At 42.9% G+C, this 19,229-nt stretch overlaps 1 protein-coding gene across 2 annotated transcripts in view; it reads right to left on the bottom strand.

The window, feature by feature from the left end:
- LOC112262603 (ephrin-A5) overlaps positions 1-19,229 on the bottom strand; it is a 198,554-nt gene that overhangs the window by 35,032 nt on the left and 144,293 nt on the right. For both annotated transcript variants that reach the window (XM_024438241.2, XM_024438240.2), the window contains exon 2: positions 5,966-6,258. In XM_024438241.2, coding sequence (XP_024294009.1) covers positions 5,966-6,258 — 293 coding nt within the window. The remainder of the gene's footprint in view (positions 1-5,965; positions 6,259-19,229) is intronic.

Here is a 19,229-nt window from a genome sequence, read left to right as displayed (position 1 = left end):
CGGAATGTTGTTTGGACCAGGTTTACAGGTAACTTATTAGATATTGTGTAGTCATATTGGGCGAGTTGGAACCAGTGTATTTCAAACGCAACAAATAAATTGACATTTTGGGGATAAAAAGAAGGAATTTATCGAACAAAACAACCATTCATTGTGTCAATGAGACATTTGGGATTGCAAAAACAAGAAGATCTTCAAAGGTAAGGCATTTATTATATGGCTATTTCTGACTTCTGTGTCGCACCTGCCTGGTTGAAAAATGTTCATGTGTTTGTATGCGGGGCGCTGTCCTCAGATAATCGCATGGTCTGCTTTCGCCGTAAAGCCTTTTTGAAATCTGACACAGCGGCTGGATTAACAAGAAGTTAAGATTTATTTTGATGTACTACACATATATTGTTGTGAATGTTGAATATTGAAATTCCTGTACCAATAAACCCAGTAGTTTAAAAAGGAATTCAATATATGTCAATCTAGCAAACCAGGCAACTAAAAGCAACTTTCTAAACAATGTTTTGATTAGTTTCTAGCTTGTTAGCTGGTGAGCTAACGTTAACCTTTTCATATGTGAGTTCCAAATATCTCAAACGGTCGCCCCAGCATGAGGTTTTATATGCACGTGATGATAGAATGTTCTTTTCATTCCAGAATGTGATTTTTACGCAATAGTAGATTTAATCCATACTGGCCTTAAACCAAGGCAAGCAGCCTGTTTTTATTTATAAGCTGTTTTCAACTTGTCAATTTCAAATGATTTTCTAACGTGTTTTTCGCTTCTAAGAACAGTTTGAATTGAGGTGTGTTTCGCCTCCTCATTCATTCACATAAAAGTAGTACTTTTTACTTTTGCGGGCAATACATTTTTTGTACATTTCTGACTCGGACAAAATTCCCTAAGCACTTCCCAATTGTTTGTGCAGTTCAAGTCTGCAGACATTTGCGCATCTCCCGTCAGAATAGAATCTGCACACACGTGTTCACATTTTCTGTCTGTTGCCTGCATAGCAGTCATTGTTGTTTTCATTACTAATAATAACTTTGGAAATGTGTGCATTTCTATCAAAATAAGTGTCTTATTACGTTATAAAAGTTTCTGTATGTCGTGTCATATCGTTTCTACTGTAGCTCACTCTTTGTATGGAGCATAATATATTCGTGTATATTCCTTATAACCGTGGACACGTGAGGTAACATTACTCATTTTATAATCTTTATGGTGTTATATTCAATTGTGCTTATGTAGCTAGCTACATTCTTCTATTAGCTCTGTAAAACAATGGTAATTGCATCAGAGAAGTATTAGCTTGTGTTGTATTTTGAAGCTACCCTGGCATTATGACTCTAAAGTGGTCTAAGGCACAGCATCTCAGTGCTAGGGGCATTACTACAGACACCCTGGTTCAAAACCAGGCTGCGTAAGTGACTTGTTATGTTATAATAGTTTCTGTATGTGAACTGTACTGTACTTCCAATTACAACAAAAAACCTTGATCAGTAATCATCTCACCTGCCATTGAGGGCAGTGTCGATCAGATGGAAAAATATCTTGGTCGTTTTTCCGAGTGCATTCCACAAGCTGTTTATCATGTCCGCCTTATCCACTGCCCCCATTTTGAGGTTATAGTCAAGCACACAGTCTGGTTTGATGTTTCACTCTCCCGTCAGGTGGTCAACCTTCCCTGTGGCCGACATGGTTGCTTAATGGACAGTGTAGAGGACATGGACGTCTCGTTTGTCATGCCACTTTACTGCCAGCTGTTGACCGTTCTCCTGGAACTTCACCTGCGCTCTCTGCATCTTCCTGTATCCGAATGCCGGCATCCCCTTCCTGTTTGACCTGACTGTGCCACAGGCCCCTGTGCTGTTGGAGAGCAGCTGGAAGAGTGTGGGACTGCTGTGAAAATTGTCCACATACAAAGTGTGTCCCTTGCTGAGATGAGGAGCCAGCATGGTCATCACCATGGACCCGGACACCCCAAGCCCATCATAATGTTGAATGTCAGTGGTGGACCCTGTGTAAACTATAATGTCTTCACGTTGCACACGACAAAGAACTTGACCTCAAACCTGTGCCTTTTGGAGGGTATATATTGATGGAACACCAGCCTATCTTTCCATAACATCAGGGTCTCATCAATGCATAGGTCCTTGTATGGCACAAAGACACAACCAAATGCTGATGTCAGACTGGTCCGAACATTTCTTATTTTGTATAACCTAGGAAGTGGTCTTGGGAAAAAAGGATGGCAAAGAAGGGAGTTGCAAACATTGGATCTGTGCTCCGGTACTCAGGGAGTTCTTCTTTACTATCCCCATGAGAAGGACTGTCACCAGGAAGGTATATATTTCACTAATTGTGGCTGTCACCCATTTAGCGAGTTTCTCCCTCACTCCTGGCTCTCTCTTCTCCTGTAGCTCCAAGGCATAGTGATTGGTCTCCTCTACTATGTCTCCCACCAACTCTTCTGTCAGAAACAACTTGAAGCACTCAGATGGAAATGGAAAGGGGCATTGCACTCCAGACTGGGACTCATCAAAGAAAACAGCAGGGCCAGGAGGGGTGAAATGGCTGGCGGCCTTCCAGCTACCTCAGAATTCCTGTACTTCATCCACTGTCGGTCTGTCTCCATCACCACCAGCATCTTCAAAGGGACCTGGGACTTCGTCAGTGGATAACGAGTCCTCAGATTCAGGGTTCTCAATGGCTACAAGGTTGGGGGGCAGCTCCTCACTGTCACTGTCAGAATCTGATTCCTGACTTTCATACTCAGAATTAAAATAATCTCCAGAATTTCCACATTTGTGAGTGGTGTCCTTTTGAAAGACATTGCTAATGATACAGCTTATCTCACTAGCTACATACGTAAACATACATAAACAACAACACTGAATGGCTCAGAGTGGGAGTGGGAGGTTACGTGATTGACTGCCGGCTCGCGCCACTTGCATCAATAAATCACTATCAGAAAATGTTTTGTGTGGTAATTATTGATATATTTACTGTTTTATTCACATGTTTTCAAGTACTATTTACAAATCATGCATTCCGATTATTGCATAGATTGTAATGGGCATATATTATGTGTGTAAAATACTTTTTTGAAGGTTGTACTAATTATGATGTGCTAAGCTAATTCCAGCTATGTGTGGAGCCATGTTTGTTGACATACAATGCATTCTGAGTGTGACATAATAGTCTGTCGGACCAAAGATTTTATAACAAAATGAGGTGAGTAAGGGTTCATTCATTTTTTGAGAACTTCTGGAAGTGATTGGTGGGATGTGAATGATGGTAGATGACACACCCACTTAAACATGCATGCAATAAACAGACCAAACTCATCTTGTCTTGTTATCTTTGGTTTCTGTGAGAAAAAAAGAATGGCGGCACGCAGAGACCTTTTATTTATTTTTTTATTTTATTTTACCTTTATTTAACCAGGTAGGCAAGTTGAGAACAAGTTCTCATTTACAATTGCGACCTGGCCAAGATAAAGCAAAGCAGTTCGACAGATACAACGACACAGACTTACACTTGGAGTAAAACAAACATACAGTCAATAATACAGTATAAACAAGTCTATATACAATGTGAGCAAATGAGGTGAGAAGGGAGGTAAAGGCAAAAAAGGCCATGGTGGCAAAGTAAATACAATATAGCAAGTAAAACACTGGAATGGTAGTTTTGCAATGGAAGAATGTGCAAAGTAGAAATAAAAATAATGGGGTGCAAAGGAGCAAAACAAATAAATAAATTAAAATTAAATACAGTTGGGAAAGAGGTAGTTGTTTGGGCTAAATTATAGGTGGGCTATGTACAGGTGCAGTAATCTGTGAGCTGCTCTGACAGTTGGTGCTTAAAGCTAGTGAGGGAGATAAGTGTTTCCAGTTTCAGAGATTTTTGTAGTTCGTTCCAGTCATTGGCAGCAGAGAACTGGAAGGAGAGGCGGCCAAAGAAAGAATTGGTTTTGGGGGTGACTAGAGAGATATACCTGCTGGAGCGTGTGCTACAGGTGGGAGATGCTATGGTGACCAGCGAGCTGAGATAAGGGGTGACTTTACCTAGCAGGGTCTTGTAGATGACATGGAGCCAGTGGGTTTGGCGACGAGTATGAAGCGAGGGCCAGCCAACGAGAGACTACCCATCGTCGGATTACGTTCGATTTCTAGAAAGTCAATTATTTCGACCGATGGTGAGCTCACCCGTGATTTGATTAATTATAATAGAAATTGCTATTAGCTAATTCATATTGTAGTTCATGTCAGCCGAGAGTTATAAAAATATGACCGCTTGTGTTACGTCAATATTTCCTCAGTTAGCGCTAGGACAAATGCAGCCTACATTTTTTCAGTTTGGATGATTGTGTTATGCTGTAGATACTTTTGTGAATGTCATCAAAAAATAAAGTGCTCACATTCTGGCCATCACTTTTTAAGGACTGTGTTCGTGCAAAATGTTTCTGAAAAAACATGTGTGGCCAGCTCAAATGCTGATTGTTGCGTCATTCAAAACTGTCCGTTCTAAATAAGCGTTCTAATCACACCGGTTTGATCATATGCTACAGGGACTGCTGCAGAATTCAAATAATGACCACATCATATAGCTGACAACATCTTAACTTGAGCTAATTTGTATTCATTATTACATGAAAATAAACTCACAACAAGATCATTATTTACAAGTTAATGGCAAGCTAATTAGAGGAAAATACCTTAAGGTTGTGATTGTGACGAAATAAAAGCAGGGCATTCTGAGAATTTTAGAACTTGGACATCGTCTCTTTGGTCTAACGTTCTATCCTAGTTTTACTTTGGTGCAGGTCATGTTGTTCTTCACATTACTGTATCTGGTTAACAAATACTAGATGAAATAAAAGCAACATTTATTTGTCACATTCTCAAGATACAGAAGGTGTAAACGGCAGTGAGGAATAGTACCTTGTTTAGACATGTAGCTAAGCAATTAACGATAATCCCAACTCATAACATTACTACCCTGTATGAATCAGCAGGCAGCTAACCAACTAGATTCAATGATAGCTAGCTAGTTAACATTAGGCTATAACTATCAATGGCAATGGCCCTGAGATACGAATGATATTACTACACAGATCATACACATAACATTAGCTAGCGAGCCAGCCAGCTAACGTTGGCTACCTAGCTAACAGTACACTTTAACTTGCAATGAAAATGACTTTCTGACAAAACATGAAATGTATAATATCTGAAAATGTAGCTAGCTAGACTCTCTTACCTGGATGAAGATGGATGAACACTTATCCTTCTCTGTCACTGATGCCATGGTTGCCCTTAGTTTGAAAATGTAATCCGGAGACAGGTGTTTATACAGCTGCCTTCTTTGTGTTTTCTTTTTAACTCCCTCCGCATATTTGCAATCAAACGCCAGAATGTTCTCCATCTCCTTAGCTATCATACTCTGCTTCCACTGGGCATTCCACTGATTTAAAAACCTGTCCTTCAGAAAGTGGAGAGCAACACTTTTGCAGTTATTTGTGATATCTTTAAAAAAAGAACGGATACCTACACATACTGAGCAGCCATTGTTATAGACAGAAGTGTGCTACATGGCAGACCAATCTGAACTCATCTCTTGGCATGTCCAGCCCATCCATTATCTCAGCCAATCATGGCTAGCGGGAAGGTTCATGCATTTTTTTATTAAAAAATATATTTATGTTCAAATGCCTCTCCTGTGAAGTATTGGCATACGACATATGGCTAGTTTCCTGAAACGAGTCACATATTCTTCCAATGCAAACTTGGATGTGAAATGGTTGTTCTTCTGATACAACTGCATACAATTCTAAACACGTTAAGGGCTGCATCTGCCGTCCACTCTGACATCAGACTGACTTCAACACACATGACTTCAACACATAGCAGTGCTCTCTATGACTCTCACATACAATAACAATATATGGTGATATACGTCAATACTCACAGATGTAGTAGTACTCTCTGCCCGGTCTGAACTCGAAGCCCAGAGAGAAGGGGGTGAAGAGCTGGAACTTCTCGGAGAACTTGAGTGGTCCATTGGGGGAGTGAGGCCTGTTACACTCCCAGCGTTTAAAGCCCTTGGCTGTGTGGTCACACGTACTGTAGCCGTCGTAGTTGACCATGTAGAGGACGTAGCGCTCCATCAGCTCCTCCGGCACCATGTCTTCATAGTGGGGACAGAACACATCCAGGTAGTCGTTTATACACACGTCAATGTGGTAGTCTCCACGATGGAACCTGATTGGACAGAAGACAAGGAAGAGAACGTTAGTGTTTGGAAGACTGATGAAGGGCTTCAGTTACAGATGAAATTGAAGATAAAATCAGCAGTTAGTCAGAATGAATTTATTCCCCAACACCATTGAATGTGCCTCAATAACTATGTTTAAAAAAATGTTTTAGGGAGAGGGAAGGAGGGAGGGAGGGAGAGAAAAAGAGAGGGAAGTAGGGAGAGAAACAAAGTGTTTGAAAGTGCCTCAAAAACGTTACAATTATTTATCAATTATCAACAACAGTAACACCGCCAAGAAAGAAGTGACTTTAATCTGCACAACCTGATTTAGTAGTACTTTAAAAGTAACATTCATGGTCCTAAACACATTTCTGCAGTACACAGTGTTCTGGACATTGAAGTCAATGTGACTTGATGAGTACACTCCCATTCCAAGTCCACTTCAGTTCATGTCAACAAGGTCACTGAAGACAATTTAAACATCCTCAATTATAAAACTCACGCAAATATGTATGTGTGAGTGCGCACACACACACACAACAGTCATGTTAACATTTTCTCAATGTTATACAGTATGTAGATTAATTTGTTTAGATGTTTATGAGTGCCGGTTGGATCTTTCAACAGTCTTCAGATATCCCTCAGAAATGTGCAAGCAATCGTTCTTAACATTTGGCTTTAGTAAACGAGGAGGTTTGTCTATAAATCCATCCCAGGAAATTTATGCACACCACTTCTCTACAACATAATGTATCACACACTAAAGGATCCAACTTGGACAAAATATATCTCTTTTGGATGCCAGAAAGCGCTGCGAAAAAGTACTTTTTCCTTATTTACTTTTAGCATTTTGAAAACTCAGAGAAGAGTTCAGACATCAGAGGGTTCCATAGTCCACAGGGAGGTGTGAGATAGTTGAGGCTGTAAATGTCAAACGATACCAAAATACAGGGTGTGTTTTCCCCCAGAAGGATGTGCATAGAGCCATGTTTATAACTCCACTGATCCACAACATACTACACATGGTCATGATGTTCTAATTCCCTCATCTGAACATACACACACACACACACACGCACAGGCAAATGGATACACAGACACAAACAGACACACACAGAGTTGGGTAGGTTACTTTCTAAATGTAATATGTTAAAGTTAATAGTTACCTGTCCAAAATTGTAATCAGTAAGGTAAATTTTGGATTACCACAAACTCAGTAATGTAATCTGATTACTTTCAGTTACTCTGTGGTTGCTTAAGTGGCATTGGAAGAAGACAAAAATGTATATTACCAATTGAACTCCTGCCAGATAAATCAATGTTAGAGCTCACATAGTTGGCCATAAATGGATGTTGCATTTTACTTTATGGGTTATGTAGGCTTCTGGCCCATTGCTTTCTACTTCCAATAGAGATAACACAATTATTGTGCTATATATGTACATTAAAAAACAACGTCTGACACATTTCCAGTCTTTCCAATTAGGTAAATACCCCTTGAACATCAAGAATAGGACAATAATATGGAAATATGGAAATATATGGAAATACATAATATATGTATATTAGTCTATTTGTTTTACCTCAATATAACCCCGAAACAAAGGACATATTAGTCTGCTATGTTGTTTGGGTTGTTGTCATGGAGTGCTGATTGGGCTCATTGCTTCAAAACATGGTTGAAATATAAATGTTCCTCAAATGGAATGGCATGCTTCGTATTCTACCGTGAAGTGCTATTTGCTTAATGTGAAAGAATTTAATTATATAATACATACTATGGATAGGCCTATTGTTAAATTTTTTGTTGGTGATACCATAGAATTACGAACTAGAACACTTAATTCATTTCAAATAAGATTTGATATGGGGTAGCCTAGTGGTTAGAGTGTTGGACTGGTAATGGTGAAGGTTGCAAGTTCAAATCCCGAAGCTGACAAGGTACAAATCTGTCATTCTGCCCCTGAACAAGGCAGTTACAGCACTGTTCCTAGGCAGTCATTGAAAATAAGAATTTGTTCTTAACTGACTTGTCTAGTTAAATAAAGATAAAATATCTTGATAAGGTGTTGAAGTCTTTCAAAAGTGTACAAGTTTAAGCATATGTTCATTTGGCCTTTGGAAATGTTTTTTTATCGGTACGAATTAGATTGAGCAATCAAAGCCCACTCATGGTCTTCATAAATTAAACATGTTTTTGACTGTATGTGCAGAGGAACTCCCTCAAACTATTAATCCACAGGTTGGGATCCACGCTATGCAGCTGCAAGAGCACATTTTTCACTGGCTGTCCACGGGCCGCATAAACAGTGATTGATAGGCAGCTTAGCCTACACTTCTGAAATTCAATCATTTTTGGGGTATAATACACCTATACATTTGTGATCAGTCATCCACAACCATATATTTGAGAGAGCAGCAGTGTGATGCATATCATTGCTATTCAGATATCAATAATAGGCCCATAGACTACAATGCCCCTGTCTTCCTTACCTCCAAGCGTTTACTCCAGTTGGTCATATAATCTTTGATGCCGACAGCAGTTATATCACTGGAAAACAGGCGCTGGACTGTAGGCTATAAAAGCCTATTCCTGCTCTTTTCCCGCGATCCATCAAACACATTTGTGTGTCATCATAGTGGTCTCTGATGTGGTCAGCCTCACTCAGGCAGAACAAATTTAAACTTGCACCTTTTTTCAATGCTGAATTCAATGTCATTGAGAAAACAGTGTCATTAAGTATTTTTGTCGAAAACAATCTTTCTGAATTTCGAAGTAATCCAAGAAGTTATCGTCTAGTTTTTCAAAAGTATCTGTAATCTGATTACAATTTTTTATTTGGTAACGTAACAGATTACAGTTTGAAATCTGTTAATCCCCAACCCTGGACACATACGCACATGCACATACAACTACACACGCACACACAAGCTTGCCCACACACACTGTGGCTCAGGTCCGAATTCCTCTTTGATTTGTCTACTAACAACTGTCTGACCATGCCTCAGAGGAATTAGTGTGAATGTCGTTAGAGCAGTTGGCTGAGGGGTGGATCTGGGGAAAGCTGACTCTAACTTCAGGTTGCTGACCCTAACTCAACCCTGAAAAGAGACTTTCATTCTCTACCTAACCTTTGCTATGTCTGGACCTGAGAAGAGGTCAATTTTTAATTGAAAACCTCTCTGCCTTGTACATGGGACTTAGACAGCACTTAGCACACTGCCCTTCCTCTCGTCTACACTTCATCCTCTACTCCTCATCTCTCCTTCTTCCAATTTCTCTTCTCCCCGCCCCACACATACTCTCTCTTCTTTTTTAACTTTACCTCCCTCCCTCCCTCTCTCTCCTTCTTCCCTCCCTCCCTCCCTCCCTCCCTCCCCCTCCCTCCCTCCCTCCCTCCCTCCCTCCCCTCCCTCCCTCCCTCCCTCCCTCCCTCCCTCCCTCCCTCCCTCCTCCCTCCCTCCCTCTCCTCCCTTCTCCCTCCCTCCCTCTCTCCCTCCCCTCTCCCTCCCCCTCCCCTCCCTCCCTCCCTCCCTCCCTCCCTCCCTCCCTCCCTCCCTCCCTCCCTCCCTCCCTCCCTCCCTCCCTCCCTCCCTCCCTCCCTCCCTCCCTCCCTCCCCTCTCTCCCCTCCCCCTCCCTCCCTCCCTCCCTCCCTCCCCCTCCCTCCCTCCCTCCCTCCCTCCCTGCCTCCCTCCCTCCCTCCCTCCTCCCTCTCTCCCTCCCTCCCTCTCTCTCCCTCTCCCTCCCTCCCTCCCTCCCTCCCTCCCTCCCTCCCTCCCTCCTCCAACATTCTCTCCTCACTCTGACAGAGTTGGCTCTGCAGCCAAGGAAATCAGACTGCCTTTGATGTTACGACGATAAAGGTGGTCTGGGCGCATTATTAATCATACTCTGATGGGGACAATACACACACATGCACACGCACACACACACACACACACATGCACACGCACACACACACGCACACACACAAACAATACACACACACACACTTCATTCCTCCCCAGATGTTTGTGGACAGGGAGGGGGTGAGAACTGCCTTTGATTGTCCATCTCTCTTTGTGGAGTATCGTGTTCTATTTGTAAGCCTTCACTAACACAATGTTAACATTGGAGAGTGGGCTAGCTTGAAGACTCTGTGACTGACACCATCTGTTCGGTGTGTGTGTGTGTGTGGTATGTAACATGTGTGTATGTACGGTTGTGTGATGTTTATGCTAGCGTCTAATGCTGCTTTCCTGTGTTTACTCATTCAGAATAAATAGCTAAGTGAAACTGTTTACCTTTCCGGCAGCATCTCATGTGTAACATCTCATTTAAAACATGTCATTGCAACCCACAGGCAGAGTAATACATCTCCTCTGGCTTAAATGTCACTGACTTAATAATCACATCCTCTCACAACGCACATTTCCGCTGGTTTGTTTGTGTGTACACATTATGGTTTCCCTTCACCCCCAGACTACTTCCTGTGTGTGTGTGTGTGTGTGTGTGTGCGTGTGTGTGTGTGTGTGTGTGTGTGTGTGTGTGTGTGTGTGTGTGTGTGTGTGTACATGGGTTTGTTTGTGTGTACACATTATGGTTTCCCTTCACCCCCAGACTACTTCCTGTGTGTGTGTGTGTGTGTGTGCGTGTGTGTGTGTGTGTGTGTGTGTGTACATCGGTTTGTTTGTGTGTACACATTATGGTTTCCCTTCACCCCCAGACTACTTCCTGTGTGTGTGTGTGTGTGTGTGTGTGTGTGTGTGTGTGTGTGTGTGTGTGTGTACATGGGTTTGTTTGTGTGTACACATTATGGTTTCCCTTCACCCCAGACTACTTCCTGTGTGTGTGTGTGTGTGTGTGTGTACACATTATGGTTGCCCTTCACTTCCAGACTACTTCCTGTGTGTGTGTGTGTGTGTGTGTGTGTGTGTGTACATGGGTTTCTTTGTGTGTACGTGTGTGTAAATGGGTTTCTTTGTGTGTACACATTCTGGTTTCCCTTCACCCCCAGACTACTTCCTGTGTGTGTGTGTGCGTGCGTGTGTGTGTGTCTGTGTGTGTGCGTTTGTGAATGTGTGCGTGGGTTGGTGGATCTCATAGTTTCCCTTTGAAATTCAACTTTATTATGGATGAATATCTATTTTTGACATATTAATTCCACATGGTTACAGGGTTAATTCTGCGTGGTTACAGGGTTAATTCCATGTGGTTACACGGTTAATTCCAAGTGGTTACACTGTTAATTCCAAGTGGTTACACTGTTAATTCCACGTGGTTACAGGGTTAATTCCACGTGGTTACAGGGTTAATTCCACATGGTTACAGGGTTAATTCTGCATGGTTACAGGGTTAATTCCATGTGGTTACATGGTTAATTCCATGTGGTTACACTGTTAATTCCACGTGGTTACAGGGTTAATTCCACGTGGTTACAGGGTTAATTCCGCGTGGTTATAGGGTTAATTCCACGTGGTTATAGGGTTAATTCCACGTGGTTACAGGGTTAATTCCACATGGTTACAGGGTTAATTCCGCGTGGTTATAGGGTTAATTCCACATGGTTACAGGGTTAATTCCATGTGGTTACAGGGTTAATTCCGCGTGGTTACACGGTTAATTCCATGTGGTTACAGGGTTAATTCCATGTGGTTACAGGGTTAATTCCACGTGGTTACAGGGTTAATTCCACGTGGTTACAGGATTAATTCCATGTGGTTACAGGGTTAATTCCACGTGGTTACAGTGTTAATTCCACGTGGTTACAGGGTTAAAACAGAAACAACTCAAAGGGTTAAGTTCAGATATTAATTCCGATTGGTTGGGGCTATGGTTTGGGGAAGGCTAAATGTGCTGATAGTGCCACACATTACAAAGCCAGGCAGGTGTGGGCTTATGTCCTCAGCCAAAGTCAATCTACACAAAGCCTACTAGTTCAACATCTTAGAGACAGATTGTTGTACCGATGTGTACCAGGGAGTAAAACATCAAATATCTTCTCTAAAGGTCTGATTAACCCTTTACACCCGTGGGAATTGGCCTGCATGAATATGGCTAAATTGAAATGTTTCTTACAGAAGAAATATAAAAAGCATATTCACAACCATGGTGGCAATTGAAAGGGAACAGTTTTGAGATGATGTGAAAATGATTAGAACAAAGGTGAAAACACAACGGTTTACCTGGCACAAGACTGAATCCAAACATTACACTGTTGATTTTATGTGTATTTTACCTTTACTGTCATTTTCACCGCCTTTGTTGATACCGAAATGCATCTGAAAACACTCTGGATGCATTCATTAGATGATAATAATATACCTGGAAAATGTGGGGTAGGTGCAATATAAGACAAAACAAGTGACAAGGGTCTGACTGAGAGGACTAACTGGTGTCTCCAAGTGGCCACAATCAAGAGTCTTCAACTATAAGGTGCTTTTTTGAGCTCTCCTAGCTCTCAGTTGAGGAAGTGGAACAAGCAAACTTGTAGTTCTTTTGTTTGCAACACGACGCTGCATCCACATCTTCACACAATTACTGTTGTTGTTTGAAAAGCCCGTTCTATTGCCAACATGACTAGCTAAGTTATAAAATATGGCATTACAGTGTTAGGCTTTCACAATGCAATTCAGGGAAAAATGTCATCATTTGGGTGCGCATAGAAAGGAGTCATGTGTGATGTGATGTGCAGCGGCTAATTTGATTCACAATGGACAAGCACAACCCAGGGTATGACACCATGTCATCTGGTAACTGTACATCTAACAGGCTCATTCTGTTCAGAACAACCCAGGGTATGACACCATGTCATCTGGTAACTGTACATCTAACAGGCTCATTCTGTTCAGAACAACCCAGGGTATAACACCATGTCATCTGGTAACTGTACATCTAACAGGCTCATTCTGTTCAGAACAACCCAGGGTATGACACCATGTCATCTGGTAACTGTACATCTAACAGGCTCATTCTGTTCAGAACAACCCAGGGTATGACACCATGTCATCTGGTAACTGTACATCTAACAGGCTCATTCTGTTCAGAACAACCCAGGGTATGACACCATGTCATCTGGTAATTGTACATCTAACAGGCTCATTCTGTTCAGAACAACCCAGGGTATGACACCATGTCATCTGGTAATTGTACATCTAACACAGCGATCATAAAAGTTCTGTACATGACATGGAAATGTGAAGCGCACATTTGGTTTGTTTGTATGACATCAAAGTGTTATTTATGATAATCCTCAACATCTCATTTTTCAAAATACATTGAGTCTTCTTAATTTACAGGATTTCCCTCACTCATTTGCAAAAGTTGCCCAATCAGAAGGAGGGATGGGGACAACTTATTTTTTGTGCGAGGTGCTCAAGTTCAGAACGTCTGTCAGTCAAAACCCATACAGCACTGTGAAGCGCAGAGCCAGAGCTCTGACATCATGTATAGCACGTTACTGTAGAGTTATACCGTTAAAATGTAGGCGTTTATCATTGTCCAAATCTGCCACATAAAAGGTTACAGGTAGAACAAAAAGATTGTTCATGTTTTTTATGGTCTTTGTTTGTCAATACCAGACACGACTGACCGTTTTTTTAAACAATGCTGGAATTCACCATCAAAATGAAACCACTGAACACTACAGAATGGACATGTAATCAAAACAAAGGAGGGAGGGATGAATAAAGGAGGTGGGAGGGACAGAGGGAAGCATGGGGCTGGTGGAGGAGAAGGATGTAATGAAAAGCTATTCTCCCTTTTCATTACACAGGTGGGATAGCCCCTCTTTCTCTCTCCCTCTCTCACATTCTCTCTGGCCATTCCACTGTATGATTTCACTTTCAATAAATATATCTTCCTTTTATCTTAAAGTGGTTGGATTGACTCTCTCTCGATCTCTCACTCCTACCTGCGTGTGTGTGCGTGTGTGTGTGTGTGTGTGTGTGTGTGTGTGACTTTGACATCTTCTCTACCAAATAGATCCGGCAGTAGAAGAGACACACTCCAAGAAAAATACCTCCCTGTTGAGTGACACACACACACACACACACACACACACACACACACACACACACACACACACACACACACACACACACACACACAGGTAGGAGTGAGAGATGAGAGAAAGTCAATCCTACCACTTTTATCCAACCACACACACACACTCCACTGGTAAAGTAGCAAACCTGACCAGTCCTTGATGCCCTGATCATTTAGCAGGGTAATTAAACCAGCTGTGGATGACAGGCTAATTGTCAAACCAATATAATGACATGTATTTGTTATGCTACAGCTGTTACCAGGGAGATCCAGATAACCACACAGTGCTGGGGAGGAAATGCGCTCGTAATCACCCTGGCTGTTGTGTGTGTGTGTGTGTGTGTGTGTGTGTGTGTGTGTGTGTGTGTGTGTGTGTGTGTGTTTAGACATTTTATTACCAGCTGATTAAAAATCCCCCTCGGCAGGGCCGAAAACCATCCTAGCCACTTCCTACAAACACAAACACTCTCCGAGAGTTGGGAGAGCTGAAACAGTAAGGTGCATGCAGGGTAAGGTACCGTGACACCAGTCCCTGATTGGCTTATTTCCATTTCAATTACACAGTCCATTGACACACACACACCTCACCCAAATGAACTCCCATCAGCCTCTGCTCAAGAGCTCAGCTCAGCTCCAGCCGCTGGATAGATAGAGCGAAGACGACAAAAAGAGAGGGAAGGAGTGGGAGAAAGAGAGAGGGAAGGAGTGGGAGAAAGAGAGAGGGAAGGAGGGAGAAAAAGCAAGAGGGAAGGAGTGGGAGAAAGAGAGAGGGAAGGAGGGAGAATGAGAGAGGGAAGGAGTGGGAGAAAGAGAGAGGGAAGGAGGGAGAAAAAGCGAGAGGGAAGGTGTGGGAGAAAGAGAGGGAACGAGGGAGAAAGAGAGAGGGAAGGAGTGGGAGAAAGAGAGAGGGAAGGAGGGAGAAAAAGCGAGAGGGAAGGAGGGAGAAAGAGAGAGGGAAGGAGGGAGAAAAAGAGAGTGGGAATGAGGGAGAGAGAGAGTAAGGAAGGAGAGAAGGAGAGAAAGGGAGAGGGTAGGAGTGAGAAAAAGTGAGAGATTCAAACCAACCACTTTAAGATAAAAGGAAGATATATTTTTGGAAAGTGAAATCATACAATGGAAGGGCCAGAGAGAATGTGAGAGAGAGAACGAGAGAGGCTATCCCACCTGTGTAATGAAACGGGAGAATAGCTTTTCATTACATCCTTCTCCCCCACCAGCCCCATGCCTCCCTCCCTCCTCCTCTCTTCCTCCCTCTCACCTCCTTCTCTATCCCTCCCTCTTTCCCTCCTTCACACCTCCTTTATTCATCCCTCCTTCTCTCACTTTTTTAGTCAGTTATATTGTATTATACTGACAGACTCACACAGTAGTCCCAAACTTTGCTTCCTGAAAATGTAGCATTTATCAATGCATATTACCGTATGCATGTCAAGGATATTCAAAGGCCACTCAAATATACACAAAAACATAAACACACTTGTACATGTATAGGTACACATGCATATTATACACACACACAAACACAGCGGCTCATAGCCCCAGATAAGTGCTCCAGCCACTGGCGGGTACACAGAGCTGACAGATTCATTTGTTTCAGCCCCTGTGTGTATGTGTGTGTGTGTGTGTGTGTGTGTGTGTGTGCATCATACAACATAGAGTAAAGGACGACCTGTTGATCTGAATCGACAGTCAATGTGTTTAGCCAAGGGCAGCTGAACTTCCTCTGACCCCGGCTACAGCACACACACTAGGCAACAGGAGTTAGAGTAGTTGGCTAATTCTGGCGGGAGAGTTGGTTTTGTAGGTAGAATGAAAGAGAGGGGAAAAGGAGGTGTAGTGTTCAGAGGAAAGACAGTCGAATAAGCTGTTTCCCTGTCAAATGCATTGGCAGAATGATTTCTCTTAAATAGCATTAACCATGAAGCCCATATGGATTTGGATGTGACTTTGATAGGGATGAAAAAAAAGGTGTTATCTAGAACCTAAAAGGGTTCCACGGCTGTCCTCATAGTAAACAATTTGCATAACCCTTTTTGGTTAGAGGTTCAACATGCAACCCAAAAGGGTTATACCTATAACCAAAAAGGGTTCTCCTATGGGGACAACTGAACAACCCTTCAGCAACCCTTTTTTTCAAAGAGCGTAGAGGATGACTTAATTTCCTCCCTCAATCCCTCGATATAGACGAGAAAAACAAGTGTACAACACAAGGCAGAGCCGGTGAAACATTCCCACAATGCTTTGGAAACTTTCCCCAGCGCTGCTCTGACAGTCACTGGAGAATGTGACAGGGCCATTTATGATGTGAGAGCCAGCTACATTCCCTGCTGTTTAACTGGCCTACTGATTGACAGGGAGAGGGTAGAATTAGACACATAGGGTTACCATATTACCTTTGCTGGGGTCGTTTGCGCACACACAAACACACACTGAGTTTTACTGAGGACATGTGTTTCTCATTTCTAGACGGTACTCCTGGATCGCAGCAGGTGTGCAGGCTTGTATAATATACTGGACGTCAGAGAATAGCAAGAAAGGCTGCTAATGGATTCTCTCTCTCTCTCTCTCTCTCGCTCTCTCTCGCTCTCTCTCGCTCTCTCACTTCTCCCTCTCACTTCTCCCTCTCACTTCTCCCTCTCACTTCTCCCTCTCACTTCTCCCTCTCCTTCATTTAGGGGGTTTAGGTCTGGGACTTTGCAGCTGTCACTTGTACAAAGGGGATGTGCTGTTAGGGTATATATATATATTGATGAAGGAAGTACTGAAGGAAGTTTTAAGATGTAGTATTTCCCTATATAAAGCTCATCATCTAAGTCAACAGTGTGTGTGTGCCCAGTTTTATCTCCAGCTGGTGTTGATTGACATATCCTGTATCATTGGGCATGGGAACATGTATGTTTTACAATAACAAACAGTTTAACGACAAAAACGTCAGCTCTCTGCTTTATTTTACTCTACTCAAAGATGAGGGGATGTAGAGAGAGAGGATGGGGGAGAGAGAAAGATATATGGGGATATAGAGAGAAGGACAGAGATATATACTGTGTAAAGAGAGCGACAGAGAGGGACAGATATCAAATGGTCGCATACACATATTTTGCAGATGTTATCGCAGGTGCAGTGAAATGCTTCTGTTTCTAGCTCCACCATTGCAGTAATACATATCAATACATAATACATAACAATGCAAACAGTACACGCAGATCGCAAAAATGAAAAATAAAGAAATTAAGAAAGATCAGAATGAACACGTAAACAACACAATGTAACTCCAAGTCAATTACACATCTGTGAAATCAAACTGTCCACTTAGGAAGCAATAAATGTCACATGCTGTTGTGCAAATGGAATAGACAACAGGTGGAAGTTATAGGCAATTAGCAAGACACCCCCAATAAAGGAGTGGTTCTGCAGGTGGGGACAACAGACCACTTCTCAGTTCCTATGCTTCCTGGCTGATGTTTTGGTCACTTTTGAATGCTGGCGGTGCTTTCACTCTAGTGGTAGCATGAGACGGAGTCTACAACCCACACAAGTGGCTCAGGTAGTGCAGCTCATCCAGGATGGCACATGTCCAGAGCATGTAGGCGCAACCAGGAGACAGGCCAGTACATCAGGAGACGTGGAGGAGGAGGGCAACAACCCAGCAGCAGGACCGCTACCTCTGCCTTTGTGCAAGGAGGAGCACTGCCAGAGTCCTGCAAAATGACCTCCAGCAGGCCACAAATGTGCATGTGTCTGCTCAAATGGTCAGAAACAGACTCCATGAGGGTGGTATGAGGGCCAGACGTCCACAGGTGGGGGTTGTGCTTACAGCCCAACACCGTGCAGAACGTTTGGCATTTGCCAGAGAACACCAAGATTGGCAAATTTGCCACTGGCGACCCTGTGCTCTTCACAGATGAAAGCAGGTTCACACTGAGCACATGACAGACGTGACAGAGTCTGGAGACACCGTGGAGAACGTTCTGCTGCCTGCAACATCCTCCAGCATGACCGGCTTGGCGGTGGGTCAGTCATGGTGTGGGGTGGCATTTCTTTGGGGGGCCGCACAGCCCTCCATGTGCTCGCCTGACTGCCATTAGGTACCGAGATGAGATCCTCAGACCCCTTGTGAGACCATATGCTGGTGCGGTTGGCCCTGGGTTCCTCCTAATGCAAGACAATGCTAGACCTCATGTGGCTGGAGTGTGTCAGCAGTTCCTGCAAGAGGAAGGCATTGATGCTATGGACTGGCCCGCCAGTTCCCCAGACCTGAATCCAATTGAGCACATCTGGGACAGCATGTCTCGCTCCATCCACCAACGCCACGTTGCACCACAGACTGTCCAGGAGTTGGCGGATGCTTTAGTCCAGGTCTGGGAGGAGATCCCTCAGGAGACCATCCGCCACCTCATCAAGAGCATGCCCAGGCATAATAGGGAGGTCATACAGGCACGTGGAGGCCACACACACTACTGAGCCTCATTTTGACTTGTTTTAAGGACATTACATCAAAGTTGGATCAGCCTGTAGTGTGGTTTTCCACTTTAATTTTGAGTGTGACTCCAAATCCAGAACTCCATGTGTTGATAAATTTGATTTCCATTGATAATTTTTGTGTGATTTTGTTGTCAGCACATTCAACTATGTAAAGAAAAAAGTATTTAATAAGAATATTTCATTAATTCAGATCTAGGATGTGTTATTTTAGTGTTCCCTTTATTTTTTTGAGCAGTGTATATAATGGTGTGTATAGACAGTATGGACAGTATATGAATAGAAAATGTTCAGGGCAGGGTACTGGGCGGAGGCCGGCTAGTGGTTACAATTAACAGTCTGATGGCCTGGAGATAGAAGCTGTTTTTCAGTCTCTCGGTCCCAGGTTTGATGCACCTGTACTGTCTATGCCTTCTAGATGGTAGCAGGGTGAACAGGCTGTGACTCGGGTGGTTGTTGTCCTTGTTGAT

This window comes from Oncorhynchus tshawytscha, linkage group LG12 (genome assembly GCF_018296145.1).
Source record: "Oncorhynchus tshawytscha isolate Ot180627B linkage group LG12, Otsh_v2.0, whole genome shotgun sequence".
Taxonomy (NCBI): Eukaryota; Metazoa; Chordata; class Actinopteri; order Salmoniformes; family Salmonidae; genus Oncorhynchus; species Oncorhynchus tshawytscha.
The sequence above is the reverse complement of the archived record's forward strand: the minus strand, read 5'-3'. Positions and strand labels throughout refer to the sequence as shown.